Source organism: Tyto alba, unplaced genomic scaffold, assembly GCF_018691265.1.
Source record: "Tyto alba isolate M040663 unplaced genomic scaffold, T.alba_DEE_v4.0 Super-Scaffold_20000042, whole genome shotgun sequence".
NCBI classification, from domain to species: Eukaryota; Metazoa; Chordata; class Aves; order Strigiformes; family Tytonidae; genus Tyto; species Tyto alba.
In genome coordinates, this window is record NW_024881293.1 from 10,758,876 (window position 1) to 10,781,304 (window position 22,429).

General features: G+C 67.4%; 3 protein-coding genes across 5 annotated transcripts; 2 read left to right on the top strand and 1 right to left on the bottom strand.

Annotated features, from left to right (window-relative positions):
• Positions 1-401: 401 nt before the first annotated feature.
• On the top strand, positions 402-10,091 carry FCHO1 (FCH and mu domain containing endocytic adaptor 1). Its single transcript, XM_042794806.1, has 28 exons — positions 402-503; positions 1,223-1,319; positions 2,093-2,184; positions 2,298-2,372; positions 2,475-2,616; positions 2,701-2,853; positions 2,934-3,038; positions 3,540-3,638; positions 3,750-3,846; positions 4,009-4,053; positions 4,143-4,215; positions 4,297-4,318; positions 4,407-4,461; positions 4,565-4,743; positions 4,823-4,847; positions 4,956-5,018; positions 5,138-5,180; positions 5,302-5,393; positions 5,507-6,136; positions 6,374-6,492; positions 6,597-6,702; positions 6,789-6,900; positions 7,009-7,164; positions 7,867-7,999; positions 8,118-8,317; positions 8,541-8,605; positions 8,725-8,889; positions 9,810-10,091. The coding sequence occupies exons 2-28, from the start codon at positions 1,293-1,295 to the stop codon at positions 9,830-9,832; spliced, it is 3,096 nt and encodes a 1,031-aa protein (XP_042650740.1). The 5' UTR covers positions 402-503; positions 1,223-1,292; the 3' UTR covers positions 9,833-10,091.
• An 85-nt stretch (positions 10,092-10,176) lies between these two features.
• Positions 10,177-12,513, top strand: LOC116963233 (N-acetyllactosaminide beta-1,3-N-acetylglucosaminyltransferase 3). Its single transcript, XM_032999314.2, has one exon. The coding sequence runs from the start codon at positions 11,123-11,125 to the stop codon at positions 12,260-12,262; it is 1,140 nt and encodes a 379-aa protein (XP_032855205.1). The 5' UTR covers positions 10,177-11,122; the 3' UTR covers positions 12,263-12,513.
• A 375-nt stretch (positions 12,514-12,888) lies between these two features.
• On the bottom strand, positions 12,889-22,240 carry JAK3 (Janus kinase 3). 3 transcript variants are annotated; one of them, XM_042794643.1, is made up of 25 exons: positions 22,108-22,240; positions 21,619-21,786; positions 20,998-21,210; positions 20,667-20,790; positions 20,431-20,542; positions 19,690-19,835; positions 19,151-19,346; positions 18,936-19,058; positions 18,682-18,839; positions 18,330-18,441; positions 17,928-18,114; positions 17,151-17,272; positions 16,935-17,066; positions 16,755-16,839; positions 16,510-16,643; positions 15,859-15,997; positions 15,620-15,771; positions 14,983-15,133; positions 14,750-14,889; positions 14,341-14,530; positions 14,136-14,260; positions 13,809-13,981; positions 13,617-13,734; positions 13,385-13,495; positions 12,889-13,305 (listed from the first exon to the last, which is right to left on the bottom strand). In XM_042794643.1, the coding sequence occupies exons 3-25, from the start codon at positions 21,200-21,202 to the stop codon at positions 13,189-13,191; spliced, it is 3,252 nt and encodes a 1,083-aa protein (XP_042650577.1). In that variant the 5' UTR covers positions 21,203-21,210; positions 21,619-21,786; positions 22,108-22,240; the 3' UTR covers positions 12,889-13,188. The 3 variants fall into 3 exon arrangements, with proteins under 3 accessions (XP_042650577.1, XP_042650575.1, XP_042650576.1); XM_042794641.1 differs by having other exon boundaries at positions 19,151-19,433; XM_042794642.1 differs by having other exon boundaries at positions 19,151-19,433; positions 21,619-21,789.
• Between the last annotated feature and the right edge of the window lie 189 nt (positions 22,241-22,429).

The window sequence follows — 22,429 nt, forward strand, 5'->3', positions numbered from 1 at the left end:
GGGGCCAGTGCCGCTCGGAGCGGGGGGGGCGGATTGCAGGGTGGGGTCCCTGGGTGACCCTGTTGCAGCCGGGTGGGATGCTGTGCCCCCCACTCGTGCGCCTCCCCCCCCCCCCCCCCGCCTCCACGTCCCACTCGGGACTTTGGCCGACGGGGTGACGGGTTCGCGGTGTCTGCGGCCACTCGTGACCAGTGACAGGTCGGGGGCCAGCCTGGCCCTGATCCCCCCCGAGCCCTCCACGATGTGTGACACACCCCCCCCCCCCCCCCCCCAAACCCCCGCTTCCCCTCCAGCCTGCCAGGGGGAAGCCGGGGGGGGGGGCCCGCGCTGAACCCCGCCCCACTCGTGACACAGGTGGCTCAGCCTGTGCAGGGCGACTGTTGGCTCGGGGCGTGGGGGGGGGGGGGCTGCGACGTGCCCTGACCCCTCTCTCTCTCTTCCCCCAGACCTCTGGCGTGCTGAGGATGATCGGGGGGGCCCCACGAGCCCCCCAGCAGCGCAGGGTGAGTGTGTGTGTCCCCCCCCCCAGTTACGCCAACCCCCAGCCATGCGTGATTTTTTGATTTTTTTGGTTTCCTGTTTTTCTCCAGCGTGTGATGGGGAACAAGATTAGGGGGGGGCCACAAACCGGGGGTATCCGTCCGTGTGTCCCCCCCGCTGTGTGTTGGGGGGGGGGGGGGGGCTGCTCCAGTGGATTACCCCCAGCACGGCTGGGTGCATTTGGGGTTCAGGTGGGGGGGGGGGGGCACAGATACCTGGGTCCCTGTTTGTGGGGGGAAGGGGGTCCCCCAAGCGGGGAGGGGGGTCGGGATATGGGGGGGGGTGGTGGTTTTGGGGGGGCTGGGGGCCGCTGCCATGGCCAGGCGCGGGAGCAGCCGCTGCGCAGCAGCCGCTCATTTATTATTTAGCTGCGGATCGGGTGTCAGGCCCAAGCGCTGCCCCAGTGGCCCCCCCAAACCCGTGGCCCCCCCCCTTTTTTCCCCCCCCGCCCCCCTCTTCCATGCCACGGGGTGCTGCACGCCCAGGGGAGGGGGCTGCAATGGTGGGCAAGGCGGGGGGGTGGGGGGGGGGAGCCTACGGTTTCCATGGCCACGGCAGGGCCGAGGAGGGGGGGGCTACGCTTTCCTGGCAAAACTGATAAATACTGGTGGGTCCAGGCGCGGCGCAGGGGGGGGTCCCCACTGAGCCCCCCCCCCCCAATAAGGGTCAGGTGTGTCCCCAGGGTGCTGGGAGCTGAGCTGCGGGTCCCTGCGCTGCCGTGTCGTGTGTGTGTGTGTGTGTCCCCCTCCAAGATGTCCTACTTCACTGAACACTTTTGGGTAAGCCTAGACCCCCACCCATAGGTGCCCCCCACCTTTCGGGGCTCCCTGTGAGGGGCCCCCCAGCCTTTTGGGGGGGGGGGTGGGGGAACTTCGTTGCCATTTTCAAGGCCCGACGCCTCTGTTAACGCTGCGAATTAATTGCTGAGGGGAAAGGGGGGGTGCGGGTGCTTGTGGGTCCCTCGGCTTCGGTGCTGTCCCTCTGTCCACCCCCCCCACCTCAGCCCCCCCCCCCACTTTGGGGATCCCCATTCTGGCGCTGCGGGGGGGGAGGAAGTCGGCGGCGCCGCGGCGGGTGCGAAGCGTGGCCGATGCTTCCTGGTTCGTCGCTGCCTCCATCTTCCCCCTTCCCCCCTGCCTCAGTTTCCCCAGGGTGGGGTCACCGGCACCCCCAGCCGGGCCACGACACGAGGGTGGGGGGTGAAGCCACCCCCTATGTGCTGTGGGGGGAGTGGGCAGCACCCAAAATAGCACCCAACATCAGGGCTCGGTGCACCCCTTCCTGCACGGCTCACCCAGGGGAAACTGGGTGTGTGGCCGCCCCCCCCACCTGCCCCCCGCTGGTTCTGGCAGGGGTGGGGGGGCTCCACACCCCCTATTTGGGGTGTTTCCACCCCACATGTTGCTTCTTGCTAGTGCCTCCAGCAGTGGCACTGTCCTGGGGGGTGGTGGGTGGGGGGGTTGCTGGGTGCCCATGCTGTGGGGTGCTGGGGTGGGGAGGGGGGGGGGCTGTTTTTGGGAGCTGAGGAGCGTGGGGGGGTGTCCCCTGCCAGGGCGAGAAGAACCACGGCTTTGACGTGCTCTACCACAACATGAAGCACGGGCAGATCTCCACCAAGGAGCTGGCCGACTTCGTCCGCGAGAGGTACCGGGGTGGGGTGGGGGGTGACTGGGATGGGATGAAAGGGGGGGGGGGTCCCCAGCATCGCCAGGATCCATCCCCAGCACCCACCCACCCCCCCTCCCCAACATCCCCAGGGCTGCCATCGAGGAGAACTACGCCAAGGCCATGGTGAAGCTGTCGAAGATGGCCACCAACGGGACCCAACTGGGGTGAGTGGGGGTCCGGAGCACCCTGGGCTGCAGCAGGGGGCTTGGGGGGGGGGGGGGGAACCTGGCTTTGCTCAGCCTTGCCTGTGGCCCCCCCCACCCCAGGACCTTCGCGCCGCTCTGGGAGGTTTTCCGCATCTCCTCGGACAAGCTGGCCCTGTGCCACCTGGAGCTGATGAAGAAGCTGCACGACCTCATCAAGGAGATCTCGCGCTACGGCGAGGAGCAAGGCCGGGTGCACAAGAAGGTACCAGACGCGCGTGTGTGTGTGCGTGTGTCCCCACCCCAATCCTCCCCTCACCCCTGTGTGTGTGCGTGTGTGTCCCCCAAGTCCAAGGAGGAGGTGTCGGGGACGCTGGAGGCCGTCCAGCTGCTGCACGGGGTGGCCCAACTCCTGCCCAAGTCCAAGGAGAGCTACCACAGCAAGTGCCAGGAGTACGAGCGGCTTCGCAAGGAGGGCACCAGCCAGAAGGAGATCGACAAGGTGACACCTGATGTCCCCTCCCGGCTGGTCCCTATCCTCCACCACCCTCCCTCCTCATGCCTGGGCGCTCGGTCCCGCAGGCAGAGGTCAAGTCCAAGAAGGCGGGCGAGGCGCTGCGGCGGGCGGTGGAGAAGTACAACGCTGCCCGCGCCGACTTCGAGCAGAGGATGGTGGATTCGGCCATGGTGGGCAGGAGCGGGGTGGCCCTGGGGACGTGCCACCCTGGCTGAGCACCCCGCCGTGGGGACGTGTGCCACCCTGGATGAGCCTGGTTTCCTGGGGATGGTGGCCCTTGGGGACGTGCCACCCTGGTTGAGCCCTCTTTGGGGATGGCAACCCCCGGGGACGTGCCACCCTTGGCTGAGCTCCCCGCCTTGGTGATGCCAGCCCCCGGGGATGTTGGCCCTTGGGGACGTGCCACCCTGGTTGAGCCCCCCTCCCTGGGGACTCACCACCCTGGCTGAGCCCCCTTCCTTGGGGACATGCCACCCTTCATGACCACCCCTCTCCCCGGGGATGCTCTCCCCTGGGGGTGTGCCACCCTGGCTGAGCCCCCACTGCTGGGGCATGCCAACCCCTGGGGACGTGCCACCCTTCCTGAGCCCCCCTCCTTGTCCCCACACTGACCCTTGGGGACATGCCACCCTGGTTACACCTCCCCCCTTGTGTCCCCGCTGCCTCCTCAGCGCTTCCAGGAGGTGGAAGAAGCCCACCTACGCCACATGAAGGGTCTCATTGGCTCCTATTCGCATTCCGTGGAGGACACCCATGTCCAGATCGGGCAGGTGAGTCCCCGGGGGGGGGGGGGGGATGAGCACAAATGGGGGACAACCCCGACCTGTCCCCCTGCTTCCCTTAGAGTATTATTCATATCTGTATCCCCACCTTTTTTCCAGGTGCACGAAGAATTCAAGCAAAACGTGGAGAACATCGGCACCGAGATGCTGCTACGGAGGTTTGCTGAGAGCAAGGGCACGGGGCGAGAGCGGCCAGGTGGGCAACATCCCGGTGGGCTCCCCGCTTTTGCACAAGGGCGACGCTCCCTGCCCCCCCCACCCCCCCCCTCCTCACACAAGAGCTTCGCATGAGGGGGGAGCGTCACCCTCGTGCGAGGATGGAGCCACGGCGCTGGGCTGATCCCACTCTCGGTGGCAGGAGCGTTGGATTTCGACGAGTACCGGCTGGCCCCAGCGCAGGAAGGCAAGTACGTCTGCATCCAGCAGCCCCACGCCGGGGATTTGGGGGTGTGGGGGGGGCTGCTGACTGCTCTGTGCCCCCCCCCCCGCTAGGACCCAAGAGGAGCCGTAGTAAAGCTTTCCGCATCCCTGGGCTGAGCCGTAAGGAGAGAGAGCGTGATGCTGTGTAAGATTTCCCTCCCCGCATCCCTGGATCCCGCATCCCTTCCCCCCTGCGGGATCTAACGCTGCCCCTGTCATTCCCCAGAGAATCCCCGGATGCCGAGGTGGTGAGTATCCCAGTGCCAGCCCTGGGCTTGGTTATTTCCATACTGGGAGGACTGGGGAGCGAGCACCTCTCCGAGCATCTCCCTGCAGGGCTGCCCGGAGGTAGATGAGGACGGGTTCACTGTGCGCCCCGACGTCACCCACAGTATCCTTGCTCTGGACTGGGGGCGGGGATTGTGATTTTTGGAGGGGGTGTCATGATTTTTGGAGGGGTCTGAGCATGGGATGTTGCCTTGACGGGGGCTCAGCCGAGGCAGAGAACCACGTCTGCTCCTCCAGCGACTCTGACTACGACGAGGACGAGCCCCGCAAGTTTTACGTCCACATCAAGCCGGTGCAGCCCCGGGAGGCGGCCGGCAGCGCTGAGGCCACCATGGAGCAGCTCAAGGCCACCGTGGGGAACCTCATCCTGCCCCCCAGCATTGGGGTGAGCCTCGGCGGGGGGGTGCAGGGGCCCTAGGGACCGTGCCAGGGCCGACTGACTCCCTGTCCCCATTCTCTTGCAGGGTACCGTCAAGCGACAGTCATCCCGTAAGTGCTACCCCAGGGGATTGGTGCAGCCGTAGTTTGGGGGTCCCCTGGGCTCCGTGTCCCCCTCCCCAGGCTCCCTGTCCCCCAACTCTCCCTGTCCCTCCACAGGGCACGTGGCATCCCTGACCCCCGCCCCGAGCGATGTGGACCCTGAGGGAACACTGGTGGCAGGTGAGGCTATACTTGGGGGGTCCTGGGGGTGTGGGGGGGTCCTGAGGGTGTGTGTGGGGTTCTGGGAATGTGGGGGGACAGTGGCTCAGCAGCCCCCAATGCGTCCCCTCTCCCTGCAGGTGACGGTGCAGGGAGGGGGTGCCCAGCAGCGCAGGTGAACAGGTATGGGGCAGGGAGGGAGTGGGGTGCCATGGGGCAGCACACCCCGTGCTGCCACCCCTGAACCCCCTCCCCGGGGGGGTCCCGGGTGGGCACTGAGCTGTCTCCTCTGGCCCTGGTGCAGCGGCCCTGGGAAGGCCCCCCCCGATGCCGTGCCCCCCGCTGCTCTCTTTGGGCCCCCCCTGGAGTCGGCTTTCGAAGCGGAGGATTTCCCGGGTGAGGATTTGGGGGATTGGGGAGGAGGGAGTGGGATGGGGGGACCCTGGCACCCAGGGTGCTGCGTCCTCCCCCCACCCACTCAGTGCTCTGACACGGGGGTCTCCCTGCAGCCCCCCGCACCTACGTCCTCACATCCTCTTCCTCCCCCTTCTCCTCATCCTCCCCGGAGAACGTGGAGGACTCGGGTTTGGACTCGCCCTCGCACCCAGCACCCGGACCCTCCCCGGATTCCAGACCCTGGACTCCACAGCCAGGGACACCGCAGAGCCCACTCCCCAAGCGGGGTGGCTCGTCGGACCCCCCCCCGCCACCCCCCCTGCCGCCACCCACCGCCCGGGACCCCGGTGCCTGGGTGCCGCGGCCCCGCAGCCCCGCCGGCCGCCTCCCCGAGCCCCCCAGCTTCGCTGTCTTCAGCGGCCCCGGGGCCGAGGGGCTCTGGGAGGACGTGAGCTCAGCGCCCCGCGCTCGCAGCCGCTGCCCCAGCGGCCCGGCCCCCCGCGAAGCCCCCTCGCCCGACCCTTTTGGGGAGCCCCCACCGTGGGTCAGACCCCGCAGCCCCGGCGGGGACAATCCACCTCTGCCTTGTCCTTCCTCCAACTCGGCCTCTTCCTCCTCCTCCTCTCCGGCCCCCCCCAGTGGGGGGGAGTCCTCCAGCCCCTCTCCGTGGACCTGCCAAGGGTCGGCGACGAGGCTGACCGAGGGTGGCACGCTGGCGGCTCCCCCGCCACAGCCTGAGCCAGGTGAGTGGCCCCCCCATTACCTTTAACCTGCCCCCACCCCCCCATTACCCTTAACTCTGCCCCCCCCCCCCGCCCCAAGCTGGGCGCAGGGTCTCACCCAGCTGAGACCTGCCAAACTCATGGCACGGGTGAGACCCTGCTGGAGCTCCCCCTGGGTCAGGGGTCGGGGGGGACGCAGGATGACCCTGCCACGCAGGTCTCTCTTCTCACCCCCAACTCGTGGCCCACCCCCCCCAGATGCTCTCCCCACCCGGCCCAGCGCAGCCCCCCGGGAGGTCCCGCTCGTGGCCCCCCCCCGCCGTTCCCGCACGAAGAGGCCGGCGGCTGGCCCGGCGGCAGGCAGCAACATGGACCTGGTGCGTGTGAGGGGGTAGGAATGGTCCCAGGCTTCAGGACCCCCAAAGTGGGGGCCAGACACCCCCCCCCCACACACCTCCGCTGACACTATTTTGCCTCGCAGTCGCGCTCGCTGAGCCCCTCACCCTCCTGGAGCTGCGGCCCCTCGCACTCGGCGCCCGCCAGCCTGGGCGAGCGGGGCTTCTTCGCTGTCTCCCAGCCGGCGCTCGGTGGGTGCTGGGGGGCTGGGGGTGGTGTGTCTGTGTGTGTGTGTGGGGTGTCCCCATCCTGTCTCTGACCCCGTCTGTCACCCCAGGGTTGTCACGGGGTCCCAGCCCCGTGGTGCTGGGCTCGCAGGACGCTCTCCCCGTGGCCACTGCCTTCACCGAGTACGTCCACGCGTACTTCAAGGGGCGCGACGCTGACAGGTACGGGGGGGTCCCAGGAGTGGGTGGGTCAGGGAAATCCCCCCACACACACCCCAACTACTTCACCCTGCTTGGGGCATCCGCTGACCCCCGGCCTGTCCCTGGCAGCTGCCTGGTGAAGGTGACGGGGGAGCTCACCATGTCCTTCCCTGCTGGCATCGTCCGCGTCTTCAGCGGGAGCATGGCCCCCCCCGTGCTCAGCTTCCGCCTGCTCAACGCCAGCGCCATCGAGCAGTTCCTGCCCAACGCCGAGCTGCTCTACAGGTGAGGGGACATGGGGACACCGCGGCACTGGCTGGTGGGGGGTGGGCAGTGGCGGGGAGCTGGTATCGGGGTACTAGGAGTGGCTGGGGGGGGTGCAGGGACCTTGGGAGATGGTGGATGCAGTGGTGGGGAGCTGGTATTGGGGTACAGGGGGTTCCTGGGGGGTGCAGAGACATTGGAAGGTGGGGGATGTGGTGATGGGGAGCTGCTGGTGGGGTACAGGGCGTTCCTGGGGGGTGAAGGGACCCTGGGAGGTGGGGGATGCGGTGACGGGGAGCTGGTGTTGGGATACAGGAGGGGCATGGGCACCCTGGGAGGTGGTAGATGCAGTGATGGGGAGCTGGTATTGGGGTGCAGGGGGCTCCTGGGGGTGCAGGGACATTGGGAGGTGGGGGATGCAGTGATGGGGAGCTGGTATTGGGGTACAGGGGGCTCCTGGAGGTACAGGGACATTGAGAGGTGGGGGATGCAGTGATGGGGAGCTGTATATCAGGGTACCTGGTTTCCTGTGGATGCCTGCACATCCTGGGGAGCTGGTCGATGCCACGATGGGGAGCTGGGTACCGGGGTACAGGGTGTTCCTGGGGTTCCCAGGGGGCCTGGATTATCCTTGGGTGCAGCAAAGGCGGGGGGGGCGTATCCGGGGTGCCAGGTTCCCTGGGATGCCCAGGCACCGCTGCGGCTCTGACCCCGTCCCCGCAGCGACCCATCCCAGAGCGACCCCAGCACCAAGGACTTCTGGCTGAATATGGCAGCGCTGACCGGGCACCTGCAGAAACAAGCGGAGCAGAGCCCGGCCGCCTCTTACTACAACGTGGCTCTGCTCAAGTACCAGGTGAACCCCACGGGGAGAGGGTAAAGCTGGGACCCCCGCGTCTTCCCCCCCACCTCCCGAGGAGAGGGGCCTGGGAGGGTCTCGGTGCCCATCCCAAACCCCTCTGTGGTGACCCCAGTTCTCGCGGCTGGGCCCCGGCTCGGCGCCGCTGCGGTTGTGCGTGCGGTGGGACTGTTCGCCGGGCGCCACGCGGGTCAGCGTCGAGTACGGTTACAACGCCGGCGCCCTGGCCCTGCCCGTGCCCCTCGCCAACGTCCACGTCCTGCTGCCCGTGGACGAGCCCGTCGCCAACCTGCGGCTGCAGCCCGCGGCCAGCTGGTAAGGGGGCTGGGGGGGGTGGGGTGGGGGGGATGGATGTGTGTGTGTGCAGAAGCGGGGGGTATGCAAGACCTCAGGGGTCCCCAACGCACCTGTCAGGGTGGGAGGGGTGGGGGGGCGGGATTCTGAACTGGGGAAACTGGGCGTGTGGATGGGGCGAGGGAGGTGGGGGGACAGTGTGGAGCGTGGCGGGGGTTTGGGGACATGCCCCCTGTCCCCGCAGGAATTTGGAGGAGAAGAGGCTGCTCTGGAGGCTGCTGGATGTCCCCGGTGCCCCGGGGCAGGGAGGTGAGGATGTATCCGCGGGCAAAGGACCAGGGTCTGGGCTTGGCCCCTGCAGACACACACACCCCACACCCCATACCCCCCCCCCAATAAAACCCTTCTTTTGTGTCCCCCCCGCCCAGGCTGCGGCCGGCTCTCGGCCAGCTGGGAGCCGCTCTGTGGGCCCAGTAAGCCCAGCCCCGTGGCAGCCCAGTTCAGCAGCGAGGGCAGCACGCTGTCGGGCGTTGAGGTGGAGCTGGCGAGCGCCGGGTACCGCATGTCACTGGTCAAGAAGAGGTTTGCTACAGGTACGGCTGGGGGGGGCCCAAGGCGGGGGCAAGGGGGTCCCTTCCCCACGGCCCTTGGGAGTCTGTGGGGTCCCCTCCCCATCCCCTGAGGCCCTGGGGTGCATGGGCTTCCCTTCCTTGGGGTGCACAGGGGTCCCCTCCCTGCTCACTGTGGCCCTGGGGGGTACAAGGTCCCTTTCCTGGGGTGCATGGGGTCCCCTCCCTGCTCCCCATGGCTCTGAGGTGTACACGGTCCTTTTCCTGGGGTGCATGGGGGTCCCTTCCCTGCTCCCTGTGCCCCTGGGGGGTACAAGGTCCCTTTCCTGGGATGCTCGGGGGTCCCCTCCCTGTTCCCCGTGGCCCTGGGGTGCATGGGGTCCCTTCCTTGGGGTGCATGGGTGTCCCCTCCCTGTTCCCTGTGGCCCTGGGGGGTACAAGGTCCCTTTCCTGCGGTGCATGGGGTCCCCTCCCTGTTCCCCATGGCTCTGAGGTGTACACGGTCCCTTTCCTGGGGTGCATGGGGGTCCCTTCCCTGCTCCCTGTGCCCCTGGGGGGTACAAGGTCCCTTTCCTGGGATGCTCGGGGGTCCCCTCCCTGTTCCCCGTGGCCCTGGGTTGCATGGGGTCCCTTCCTTGGGGTGCATGGGTGTCCCCTCCCCGTTCCCTGTGGCCCTGGGGGGTACAAGGTCCCTTTCCTGTGGTGCACGGGGGTCACCTCCCTGCTCCCCATGGCCCCAGGGTGTACGGGGTCCTCTCCCTACCACCCCAAGCTCCATTCCCCCCTCACTGGGTGATGCCCTCCGGCAATGCTCAGCCCAGGGAGGGTGTGGGTAGCCCAGTTTGGGGCCAGCATCGAGCCATTGCATTGGGCAATGACCATCCTCACGCCGGGCATGTGCCCCCCCATCCTCTCAGCTCCCCCTCACCATCTTTCCTCCACAGGGATATACCTGGCAGGGTCCTGAGCCACCTCCCGCCAGACCCTCCGAGCCCCCCCCCGGGCTTCCCCCCTTGGTTGTGTGAACTTGAAACACTGGATGGAGGCCGGATGGGGAGGGGGTGCTGCTGGGTGGGAGCCCCCCCTCCTCCTCTCCCTCCGGCCCCCCACTCCGTGGCTGTCACCGCGTTGTCTCCTGCTGCCCGGCGGTCGGTCCCTTCCGCCCTCCCCTGTGCTGTGAAGGGAGCAGGAGCTGCTCTTTTATTAAACACTTTATTTTCTAATAACCCCCCCGCCGGCTCCCGCCTGCCTCCTGCCACGACGCCCATCCCCAGGGCCTCCAGGCTGCTCCATGGAAACGGGGCTCAGCCGATGTGCTGTGGCTCCCGGGGGGGCTCCGGTGCTGCGGGGCCGGGGGAAACCGAGGCAGGGAGGTGGCAACGCTTCACTGAGCCCTTTTCTGGCACCCGTGGGTGCCACTGCCCCACCTGTGACGGGCGGCCGGGCAAAGGGGTGGGCGGACGGACAGACAGACAGGTGGACAGATCCCTGTGCTGGGGGGCTGCGGCACTCCCGGCTCAGGGAGAGGCCCAGTGTGAGGATGGCCCCGAGCTGGCTCTGCAACAAGGTATGGGGGGGCTGAGGGGGGTCTCTTGGGGGGGGCTGAGGGCTTTTTTTGTGGTGCGCCGGCGCTCCTGGGGATGCTGGGGTGGTGCCACCTCCTCGGGCAAGGGCTGGCCGGATCTGTCCCCATCTGGTTGGGCTCCGCGCGGTGCTGGTGGATGAGCGGCGCCCGGGCTCTTACCGGGGTCCCCATATGCTGCCCGGGGGACCCCTGTCCCGGTGCTTCACCTCTGAGAGCGACCACCCTGCCGCCCCCTCCCCGTGCCTCAAGCCAGCGGTAAGTCCTAGGGTAACCCCCCCCCCCCCCCCCCCCCAACACCAGCGGGTCCTGGGGGGGCTGCACACCCTTGCTGACCCCAGGTTTTGGGGTTGCACTCTGTGTTTGCTCTCCTAAAGGAGAACGGCCCCATCCCGGAACCAGCAGTTTATTGCTCTCTTTTGGGGTCTGCTGCCGGAGGAGTTGGACTCTGCCCTGCACCCAAGGGTGCCCTGCCCAGCCTGGCAGCAAACCGGTTACCTGTGGCACAGTGTAACTGGTGTGGGGAGATCTCCCCACTGTGTACTGGGAGCTCTGTGGTTTGGCTCTGCAGGGAAGGATGCCGTGCCCCGGCCCGGGGCACCTCTCCGGGTGGGGGTTCCCTGGGGGCTGCAGGGATGACCGGTTCCGAATCCCACTCCCCATTTCTTGCAGAGCATGACTCCGCGCTGCTACAGGCTGGAACTGGGGGGTCTGGTCGCCGTGGGGCTCCTGGGGCTCTGCTACCTGCTCCACCACGATGACCAGTTGTTGCCCAGCGTGGCCCCCGAGCACAGCACCCCCCCCAGCCCCCAGGCAGCCCCCAGGCTCCCCCTGCCCCGGGCTCTGCCCACCCCTGCCCCATGCGTGGCCAACGCCTCGGTGCACAACATCTCCGGTTTCGCCAAACTTCCCGGCCACGTGCAGGATTTCCTGCGGTACCAACACTGCCGGTCCTTCCCGGTGCTGCTCGGCGTTCCCGGCAAGTGCGGGGGGCCCGAGGGGTCCCCCAACATCTTCCTCCTCTTGGCCATTAAGTCGTCACCGGTGAACTACGAGCGGCGGGAGGTGATCCGCAAGACCTGGGGGCAGGAGAGGAGCTTTGAAGGAGCCTTCATCCGCCGAGTCTTCCTTGTGGGGGTGGCCCCCGGCACCCGGGATGCCAAGAAGCTCAATCAGCTGCTGCGGCTGGAGCAGCGGGAGCACGGGGACGTGCTGCAGTGGGACTTCAGGGACACCTTCTTCAACCTGACGCTGAAGCAAGTGCTCTTCCACGCCTGGCTGGAGCAGCACTGCCCCGGCGTCCGCTTCGTCTTCAACGGGGACGACGACGTCTTCGTCAACACGGACAACGTCGTCCGCTTCGCGCTGGCTGCCCAGGGTTCCGGGGAGCAGCACCTCATGGTGGGGCAGCTCTTTGTCAACACCAGCCCCGTCCGGCTCCAGCGCAGCAAGTACTTCGTGCCCACCCAGCTCCTGGCCTCCGAGCGGTACCCACCCTACTGCGCCGGCGGCGGGATGCTCATGTCCGGCTTCACCGCCCGCCTCATCTCCCAGGAATCGCGGGACGTCGAGCTCTTCCCCATCGACGACGTCTACTTGGGCATGTGCTTGGAGAAAGCCGGGCTGCTGCCCGCTTCCCACGCCGGCATCCGGACCGTGGGCGTGGGCGTGCCGGCCAACACTGACCCCTTCGATCCCTGCTACTACCGGGAGCTGCTGCTGGTGCACCGCTTCGTGCCCTACGAGACGGTGGTGATGTGGCAAGCCATCCACGAGCCCCGGCTGCTCTGCGGCAAGAGGGTGAGCATCTTCTAGGGCAGCCGAGAAAGGACCAAGAGCCGGGGTGTGGGGGGAAAAACATCGGTGCAACCCGAGGGCCGCTCGGGCTGCGGCTCTCCCCGCATCCCTGGTAGGTGGCAGCTGCAGGGCTGAGCCCTGGGGACGGCTGAGTGCCACCGTCTCGCATCCTGTTTCTGCCTGGTTTTACCCCAAATCTGTCCTCCCGTGGCCAGCGGAGCCCTGAGGCACCAGAGGGAGAATAAACGAATCTGTGTTGTTAATGAGGACATGGGGTCTGGAGCCTTCCTGGGGGCTGGGGGTGTGGGAGGGTACAGGGAGGATAGGGAACCCCTGACCTCACTGGGGTGGGTGTTCATTGCCCTGGGGGTCCCTCTGCGGAGCCCCTGAGGTGTCTGCGAGGTTGGTGGTGACCCTCGGTGGAGGCAGCCTTGGCCCCAGCGGGATGCTCGGTCCCGGGAATGGGCCGTGCTGTGCCAGGAGGGCGGCAGCAGCGGGCGAGGAGCAAAACCCAGCGGGACAGAGCCGGGGACGCAGCCGGCCTTGGGGTGCTGTGCCGTGCGGTGCTGGGTGCTGGCACCCCTCCCCGCTCTCCCCCAGCAGCTCCACAGTGACCGGACCTGTGCCGTTCCTCTCGCCTCACCCCAGCTGGCAAATTTACCAAACTTTACTAGAAAAAGGCCCAATCCTGCCACGGCTGGGGCAGCAACAGGCAGGAGGGGAGTAAAAGACAAGCGGCATCGCACAGGGTGGGGGGTCTGCTGGCCGTGGGGAAGGGGGAAGCAGAGTGGCATTGCATGGTGGGAGGGGGGACAATGGGGGCTGCACCCCTCCTCCTGGAGCTGCACCCTTCCGCTGGCCCCGCGGCTGTTAAAGCACATCGAAGCGTTGCCGTTGGCCGTGTGTCCGTCTGTCGGTGGCCGGGGTCCCAGCCGGGATGGGGGCTACCCCCGGGCTTTGCTCCGGCTGTCCCGCAGCGCCTCGATCTTGGGGGCCAGCTCCCCAAAAGTGGGTCTGGCACTGGGGGTGAAGGCCCAGCAGCTCAGCATCAGCGTGTAGACCTGGGGACAAGGGACGGGGCCGTCAGGGGAGCGGGGTGGCCCTCAGGACCCCCTCACTAGCCCCTGGCAGGGCTCTCACCTCCACGGGGCAGCCAGCCGGCACCGGGAGACGCCGGTTGTCCTTCAGGAGCTCCAGCAAGTGGCAGATGATCTGCGCCATCTTCTCAGTGCCCATCATGCGGAGGAACTCCTGTGGGCACGGGGACAGCGTCGCCGTGAGGCCACCACAGCCGGATCCCCCCCACTCATCCCGAAGGTAACGGGTCCAGGGTGGGGGCAGCAGGACCTGGGCTGGGGGGGAAGGTTCTCACCTCCGAGGGGCTCTTGCTCTTGTTGCTGTAGGTGAAGAGCTCGTAGAGGAGGACCCCGAAGCTCCAGATGTCGGATGCCCGGGAGAAGACGTTGTCAGCCAGGGACTCGGGCGCGTACCTGCAGGAGGGAGGATGCTGAGCACCTGATCCAGCTGGGCTGGCAGCCCCATGTCCCCTTGGTGCCACCCTCACCAGAAGACGGGGCTCTGGCCGGGCTCCCGCACCACGTAATAATCCTTGTCCTGCGGCAGCAGCTTGGCCAGCCCGAAGTCCCCGATCTTGACGTGGGTCTCGCTCTCGACCAGGATGTTCCTGCTGGCCAGGTCCCGGTGCACGCAGCGCTGCGCTCCCAGGTACTCCATGCCCTGTGCAGGATGCAGCCGCTCGCTGGGGCCAGCAGCATCCCCCGGGGGGGCTCATCCCAGCCTGACCACAACCCCCCCGGCATCACTCCGTCCCCATCTATCCCCACCCCAGGAGAGCGGGACCGCCCCCCGGCTTTGCTGCCAGCCCCCTCACCTTGCAGATCTGCCAGGCGTACAGGAGCAGGGTCTTGTGGTCCAAGCGGGGCTGGTTCTTCTGCAGGTAGTCCCGCAGGCAGCCGTTGGGCAAGTACTCCATCACCAGCCGTAGCCCGCGCCGCCCTGCATGCACAGCCATCACCCGCTGCCCACTCCCTGCCCCACGCCATGCCATGGGGAGCCCTGCCCCACGCCGTGCTCACCCCGGCTGTAGCACACGCCCCGGTACCGGACGATGAAGTCGTGCTGCAGGGAGTGCAGGATCTGGATCTCCCTCTCGAAATCCTGCAGTTCCTTGGCTGAATCCTGCTGCAGCTTCTTCACCGCCACCAGCTCGCCCGTGCTGTCACCCAGCGGGTCGTAGCGGCACAGCTCCACGCTCCCAAAGTTGCCCTGAATCAGGGAGAGCCAATTGTGAGGTGCTGTGTGTCCCCAGCACCCAGTCGTCCCCCCCCCCAAATCCTATGCACAGGTGAGGCTGCAGGCACAAACCACACGTGTGATTCTCAGCTTTGGAAGGCAAAGCATCCCCCCAGGAGCCCCAGATACAGGAAAGGGGGGGGGTGCAAAAACTCATGCACTGAATCTTTGGGGGACAGGGCCCCCCCTCACCTTGCCCAGCAGTGAGATGTACTTGAGGTGCCGCTCCTCGAAGTGCGTGGGGTCCTGGCACATGGCGAGGGGCTCGTAGCCCCAGAAGTTGTCCCGGAGCATCACGCCGGTGAGCGACAGGTCTGAGAGCAGCTCATAATCTGGGGGGGCGAGAGGCGGTGAGGGCACTGTGGGGGTCTGCAGCCTGGCTGTGTGTGTGTGTGTGTGTGTCCCCCCATCCTCCCGGGGCTCACCCGAGGTGATGAGGCTGTTGAGGTCCCGGATGAGGGCGCGGAAGCAGGGCCGCCGGCGGGGCTGGTAGTCCATGCACTGCGCGATGAGCGTGGCCAGCTCCGTCCACTTCGGCGCGGGGAGCTGGAGGTTGCTCTGGTAGAAATCCAGCTTCTGCAGGGGAGGGAGAGGGTGCTGGGGCCGGCTGCGGGGTGCCCAGCCCCGTGCAGCACCTGACCAGCCCCCATGCACCTCGCTGGGTGGCACAAACCCCTTGCTCTGAGCATCACCCGTGGGATTTTAGTTTGGGGAGGGGGGGGGGTTGGTTACTGCCTGACCCCGCAGCCACCCCCACCACACACTGGGGCTCTGGACCCCTGCGAAACCCCGGCTCTGGGTGCCATGGGTGCCCATCTCCACTGAGTGATGCCCCTTTTCCCAACACGACCTGGGTCGGCAGAGCCTCTGGCCAGCCGAGAAATCCCACGGTGGGGTGGGTGGTACGGGGTCTTCTCCGGGAAATGGGGGGTGAGGAGAGCCTGGGATGCAGCAAGATGGGGCAGGAGGGTTGGGGTGCAATGGGGCAGGGTGAGAGGGAAAGGGCAGGAGGGTCGGGGTGCAGCAGGAAGATCGGGGTGCAGTGGGACGGGACAGCCTCACCTTCTGGGGCTCCAGCAGGCTGATGGGCATGTGGCCACCACTGAAGATCTCCCAGAGGGTTGCCCCGAAGCTCCACTTGTCAGCCGGCAGCGCCAGGCTCTTGGGGTCACTGAGGCATTCGGGGGCCACCCAGGGGATGCGCTCCACCAGCACTGGGGAGAGAGGGACAGCCCCGCTCAGCACCCGCCGGGGGAGCCCTGCCACCCCCCCAGCACGCTGGATTAACCCCGGAGACTTACTGTCCTTGGCCAGGATGGTGACACTGACTCCAGGGTCGTTGAGCTTGATGAAGGGGGGGCTGCCGCTGGCCATGTCCCCCTCCCGGGTCAGCAGCACTTTCTTGGCCGAGACGTTGCCGTGGGTGATTTTCTTGTCCTCCTGGGGGGTGCGAGGGGAGAGGGACCAGGACTGTTAGCACAGCCCCAGCCCGTGGGGCAGCCCCCCTACACGGCACCGAGGGGGTGAACCTACGGAGATGCGTGGGGCTGTGGGGCTGTGGATGTGTGGGAGCCGTGGGATGTGGATTGGGGGCGGGGGGAGGCTGTGGGGATGCGTGGGGGGTCTGTGGGACATGGATGGCAGGGGGGAAGATGTGGGATATGGATGGAGGGGGGGAGGAGGTGGGATATGGATGCTTGGGAACTGTGGGACATGGATGTGTGGGGTCTGTGGGACATGATAGTGCGGGGTCTGTGGGACATGGATGTGGGTGCAGAGGACATGGGACATGGATGTGTGGGGTCTGTGGGTCATGGATGTGTGGGGTCTGTGGGACATGATTGTGTGGGGTCTGTGGGACATGAATGTGTGGGGTCTGTGGGACATGGCTGCGTGGGGCCCGTGGGATGCAGCGGGACACACGGACCCCGGGACGCCGACGCTCGGCTCACCAGGTAGTTGAGGGCGTAAGCCAACTGCTTGGCCACCTGCAGCTTCCAGCTCGTTGTCACCTTGCCCTCCCCTTGGTTCTTCTTCAGGTAGAGGTCCAGGGGCCCAAACCTGACGTACTCCTGCACCATGACACCTACGGGGACACACACACACACACACACGTGGCACGGGTAGGTCCGGCGTGTGCCCTTGCGGCAGCGTGGCCGTGGCACGGCGGTGCCCGGCGAGGGGGACGGGCACTCACTGTCCTTGCCGAGGCTGACGCCGTGCAGCAGCACCAGATGCTTGTGGGAGAGCTGGCTCATGATGCTGGCTGCCTCCAGGAAGGACTGGGAGTGGGGAGAGGCTGGCTCAGGGGCAGTGGGGACCCCCCCCCCCCCCCCCCAAACCCCAATCCCAGCTTGGGGGGCTGCCGCCGCCTCACCTCAGAGCAGTTGTGGTGGCTGCTGTCCAACACCTTGAGCACCACCTCGGTCTGGTAGTCACCGTCCTCCTCCTGGTCCCGCTTGACGCCCTTGTAGATGTGGGTGAAGGAGCCCTGGCCCAGGCTCTCGCCCTGGCACAAGAGAGGGATGCTGGGGGGGGGGGGCGGTCCATGCCCCCACACCCTGGCCCCCCTGTTCCCCCTCCCGCCCTGTACCTGCATGAGGCTCTGGGGGTCGATCTTGTGGAACATCATCTGGTTGAGGCTGCGGCGGGGGGCGGGGGGGGAACCGGGGGGCCGGGGGCAGCCGTTCCGCACGATCAGCAGGTTGGATTTTTCTGGGGAGGTTGGCGGGGGGGGGGGGCAGCCGTGAGGGGCGGCTGAAGGGGGGGAGGCTGTGCCCTTGCAGTGACCTCGCACAGCCTGCTCCCTGATGTCACAGCCTGCTCCCTGATGTCACGCAGCTCATTCTCTGGCATTGCACAGCCCGCTCTGTGATGCTATGCAGCCTGCTCTGTGACGTCACACAGCCTACTCTACGACGTAGCCTGCCATGTGACCTTATACAGCCCGCTCTGTGACCTCATACAGCCTGCTCTGTGACCTCATACAGCCTGCTCTGTGACATCACACAGCCTGCTCTATGACAGCCTGCTCTGTGATGACACAGCCCCCTCTGTGACCTCATACAGCCCGCTCTATGACACAGCCCACTCTGTGATGTCACACAGCCCATTCTGTGATGACATAGCCCTCCATGTGACCTCCCACAACCCACTCTGTGACCTCATACAGCCTGCTCTGTGACACCACACAGCCTGCTCTATGGCAGCCTGCTCTGTGATGTCACACAGCCCACTCTATGGTGACGCAGCCCACCCTGTGACTTCACACAACCCGCTACGTGACATCACCCAGCCCACTCCATGACGTCCCGCTGCCGCAGGCGTGTGCAGCCCTGCCCCGTGTCCCCCCCCGGCGCGGTGGTGTCACCTCTGGGCAGGGGGGGGCAGCAGGCAGCCAGGCGCATGCGGGCACCCTCCGCCTGCAGCCCGCAGCGCCCGTAGGTGCCCAGCAGCTCCCGCAGGCTGCAGAACCGCCGGGCCACCCCCGAGAGCCAGAAATTCCCATCCTCGTCTCGGCGGATCAGGCAACGCTTGTAGTCCTGGCCGGAGCGGGTCTGCGGGGCGAGAGCCGGGCTCAGCAATGTGGGGTGTCCTCCCCTCCCCATCCAAACCCCAGGACCCCCCTCCTGCCCGGTGGGTGCCCACAACAGCCCCCGGGGCCGTGCCCATCCCAAAGGGCCACCGTCCCTGCAAGCACCAGCGCTCGGCCCTGTATTTTCCCACTCCTCCCCACTCCCGGTGACGGCACGGGTGCCGGTGCCGGTCTCACCTCAGCGCAGACGGTCAGCAGATAACTGTCGAAGTCCTGGGGGCTGCGGCGCAGCAGGTACAGCCCCGGGTGGCTCCCTGCCACCTTCAGCTTATTCACTGCAAACTCGGAGCTGCGACCAGCACCGGGGGGGGGGTGGGGAGGGTCAGGAGCAGCCCCATCCCCTCTCAGAGACACCCCGGGGACCCCCATTGCTCACCCCGCCGCCACGCTCTCCCCATTCCCAGCGGCGAGGATGGGCACCGGTGCTCGCCGCTGATGTGGCTCCCACCCATGGGATTTCTTTCCATATCACCCGTGGGTGATGGCAAGGTGGGATGGGGAGGGGGGTGTGTGGTGTCCCAGCACCCACCTGATGGGCCCGTGGCACTGGTTCTCCACGTCCTCCAAGAGCCGGGGGGGGGCCACCTCCTTGCAGAAGTAGTGGTGGGCGTCTGCCGTCAGTCGGTAGTAGCCATCGATGAGAGCCACGAAGGAGCGGGCTTCCTGCAGCGTGGGGAACTCCACCTCCTGGGGCCAGGCGAGGGGGATCAGCCCCATGCCAAACCCGGCCCCCCGCCCCCCCCTAGCCCCACCAGGGCTCCCCCCACACCCCCCCCGGCTCACCAGCACCCGGTTATCCGTCTTGGTGAGGGTGACGATGCGGTTCTCCACCGGGCCACCCTCCCGGCTTGCCTGCTTGATGCTGATGTCGGCGATGTCGGGGAAATCGCAGAAGTGCTGGCGGCTCTGGGGGGGCGGGGGACACTCGTGACTGGGGGGGGCTGACCTCCACGGGACACCCCCCACCCCCCCCCTACATCACAGCCGCTGACCCGCACCTCGGAACCGCCACAGCTCCAGGAGACGCCGCTCTCGCCGGTTACGTGGATGGTGATGGCCACGGCAGAGCCCGGCGAACGCACGTGGAAACTCTCCTCGGCCCAGCGCCGCTGCAGCCGCTCCAGGTCCAGCAGGTACTTGAGCTTCAGGTAGCGTCCGTCTGTCTGGCAGCCCCCGATTTTCCGCAGGGATTTGCTGAAGCGGCGGCGGATGCGCTTACGGGTGAGGAAGCTGTGCTGCTGGATCTGGCACCGCAGTGGCTCGGGGATGCAGGACTTGTAGCTGCCCAGGGATGGGGAGGTGAGACAGCGGTGGGTGCTGGGCTGTCCCCGGGGGTGCTGGGCTGTCACCAGGGGTTCTGGGCTGTTCCAGGGGTGCTGAGCTGTCCCCAGGGATGCTGAAGGGGTGTTGGGCTGTCCCCAGGGGTGCTGAGCTGTCCCCAGGGGTGCTGGGCTGTCCCTGGGGGTGCTGGGCTGTCCCCCAGGGGTGCTGGGCTGTTCCTAGGGGTGCTGGGCTGTCCTCACGGCCCCCAGCTCACCTGACGTGGCTGAAGACCTCATCGGGGCTCTGCCGCTGCTCCTTGGCGATGCGCAGCATGTCCAGTACGGCCAGGCTCAGGCACTCCTCCTGCGTGGGCAGGCTCAGCGCCACCGCCACGCGCCCCTCGATGAAATCGCTGCGGGACTGGGGAGGGTGCAGGGGGTGGGTGGGGTGGGGGGGTCCCCGCACTGGGTGCATCTCCCGCCCAGGGATGCTGCAGCCAGGAGACCCGATGTACCCCAAGTCCCCTGGGCCACGGTATTGTCCCCCTGCCATGGCTAACAGGAGCTTTTAGGGTGGCCCCCACTGAACCCTCCATCACGCTGGGCTGGCTGTGGGGCTGGGGGTGGCTCTGGCCCCAGTCATGTGCCCCAGTGCCCACAGGAGTCACATCCTGCCCTGGGCTCTGGTTTCCTGCTGCTGACTCCATCCCTGGGGCCTGCACCAGCCCGGGGGGGGAACAGTGACCCCCATCTCAGCAACCTGGGGTGCCCCGTGCCTGCCATGGGATCCCCATGAGCAGCTCCAGCCAAGCTGGGCAGCAGAACCCCCATCCCACAGGCATTGGGGCCAGGGGCCAGTGGGTGCTGGAGGAGGAGGAGGAGGGCGGCATGGCCCAAGGTGGTGAAGGGCATCACTGCACTGAGGTTAACACGTACCACACAGCTGAGAAGCCACATGGAACCCCACCCACAGCCCCAGGTTTTGGGGACAAAGACACCAGCTTGGCAGGGCTCACCTGGGCAAAAAGGTAATCGATGACGGGGTAGTCCAGGATGGGGCTGGCCCGGTCGTTCAGCAGCTGGAAGCGGTGGGACTGTCCCAGCCCACACCAGTTGGGGAAGAAGAACCTGATGGGGAGAACGGAGGGGGCTCAGCACCATGGCCCCCAGAGCGCACAACCCCTATCAGCCCTCAGAGACTCCCCAGGGAGCCAAGCTGGGGCTGGGACGGCCGCGTCCCCGCAGGCTGTACCTGATCCTGTACACCACGACCTGGCTGCAGGAGTCGTCGACGGTGAAGAGGTGGTTGGGGGGGAACCAGCAGCTGAGATCCTCGGTGGCCAGCGCGAAGAGGGAGTGGCAGACGGGCAGCACGCCTGGGGACAGAGCGGTGCTGTCACCCCCAGGGAGGACGGGCAGGGGCAGCACCCCGAGCCCACAGCCAGCACCCCACGCTCACAGCCAGCAGCCCAAGCCCACGGCTGGCACCCTGGGCCTACAGCCAGCACCCCAAGCCCACGGCCGGCACCCCAAGCCCACAGCTGGCACCCCAAGCCCACCGGCGCCGGGGGGCCGATGCTCACCGCAGGCTTTGGCAGCACGGACGCAGAGCTCCTCGGCCGTGTACTCGCCGAAGGTGAAGGTGAGGAGCGGGGCGACGGTGCCGGGGTGGCTGCGCGGGGTGGGTGCCCGGTGGTACAGGTACACCTGGAGGGTGCCGGTCTCGGCAGAGGAGAGGCTACAGGAGCGCTCCCCAATCAGCGGGGTGTCCTCGCCCAGCGGGGCCATGGCGGGTGCTGCGAGGCCGGGAAAGGGGGGGCTCAGCTGGCAGTACTGTCCCCCGTGTCAGTGCCGTGTCCCCCCCATGCGTGGGGCAGGACCTTGCCCCACACATGTCCTTCCCCACGCGTTTCTCTCGGCATCCTCCCCAGGATAACACCCCGCAACCAAGCCTGCAGCATCCCCAGGCTGGGGCTCAGCCCATCCTGGGAAGGATGAAGGGGAAACTGAGGCACACAGGGCGTTTCTCCGGGTGCGTTGCTAAAGCCACCCTCCCCAGCAAGTCCCACGGCCGCTCCTCCTTGCCCATCGGCCCAGGGCCGTGCGCCCGTGCCCTGCATCGCTCCCAGGCGTGGGCGGAGGGGACTCAGCTCCATCCCTGTGCCCGGCCGGACCCCACGAAGCTCCCCGTGCTGGTGTGGTACCTGCTGCGGTGCCGGCGGGCTGGCTGGCACCCGTCTGCACCGGCCCTGGGGAGCGGGACCCCGGCAGGGCTGTGCCGCTGGGTCGAGCTCGTGTAGGCGGCTGCTCCGAGTCAAAAAACCCCCTCGGTGACTTCCTTCCTGCCCGCAGCCTCCTCGGCGGGCGGCTTCCTGCTGAGAGAGGGGGTACGGGGTGGGGGGGGATGGGGGGGGCGCAGAAAGGAGCCACCCCAAGGTGCAGGGTCTAGCCGGGGTTGAAGGGAGCCCCGGGCACCCCACTTGGTGCAGGGCACCCCGATGCACCCGGGCACTTTGCTGGTCCTGCCGCCTCCCGGTGCTGCGGGTACCGCGGGGGTGAGCGATGCTCTGCCAGGGCACCCCAACCCCCGTCCTGTCCCACCCCATGGCGTGGGGCGAGGGGGTGGGTGCTGCCCGCACACCCCTTACCCACCCCCTGCACCCCATTGCTGGGACCCTCCCTGCCCCACTCACGGCCTCGTTGGGACGAGCTCAGCCCCTTCACCCCAGGCCTGCCCTGGCCAGTCTGGCCCCGGGGTGCCACTGGTGTCACTGGTGCCACCGTGCCTTCGGGGCCGCCGTGGGGCTGGGTGTGTGCGCAGCCCGGGTGCTGTGCAGCATCACACGCACCCGCTGGCGGATGTGGTCAGGCCCGGCAGCCCACGCTTCTTGTTTTTCCCCTTTTTGGTTGCTCCAACCAGCTCGGCAAGAAGGCAAAGCCGGGGGGCAAGGCAGGGACGGGGGTCCTGCCCAGCCCTCTCCCAGGGGACAGGTGGTGGGGACAAGGCCACCAAGG

What these genes read in the sequence shown, in the direction of transcription:
- FCHO1 (XM_042794806.1), top strand. Translation starts at nt 1,293, where the DNA reads ATGTCCTACTTCACTGAACACTTTTGG. An exon ending in GAGAGAGAGCGTGATGCTGT is followed by an intron (nt 4,216 to 4,296) that starts GTAAGATTTCCC and finishes GTCATTCCCCAG; the next exon opens with AGAATCCCCGGATGCCGAGG. An exon ending in AAGGGGCGCGACGCTGACAG is followed by an intron (nt 6,901 to 7,008) that starts GTACGGGGGGGT and finishes TGTCCCTGGCAG; the next exon opens with CTGCCTGGTGAAGGTGACGG.
- JAK3 (XM_042794641.1), bottom strand. Translation starts at nt 21,202, where the DNA reads ATGGCCCCGCTGGGCGAGGACACCCCGCTGATTGGGGAGCGCTCCTGT. An exon ending in CAGTGCCACGGGCCCATCAG is followed by an intron (nt 18,442 to 18,681) that starts GTGGGTGCTGGG and finishes TGCTGGTCGCAG; the next exon opens with CTCCGAGTTTGCAGTGAATA. An exon ending in GGGCGTGTGCTACAGCCGGG is followed by an intron (nt 14,261 to 14,340) that starts GTGAGCACGGCG and finishes CTGTGCATGCAG; the next exon opens with GGCGGCGCGGGCTACGGCTG.
- LOC116963233 (XM_032999314.2), top strand. Translation starts at nt 11,123, where the DNA reads ATGACTCCGCGCTGCTACAGGCTGGAACTGGGGGGTCTGGTCGCCGTG.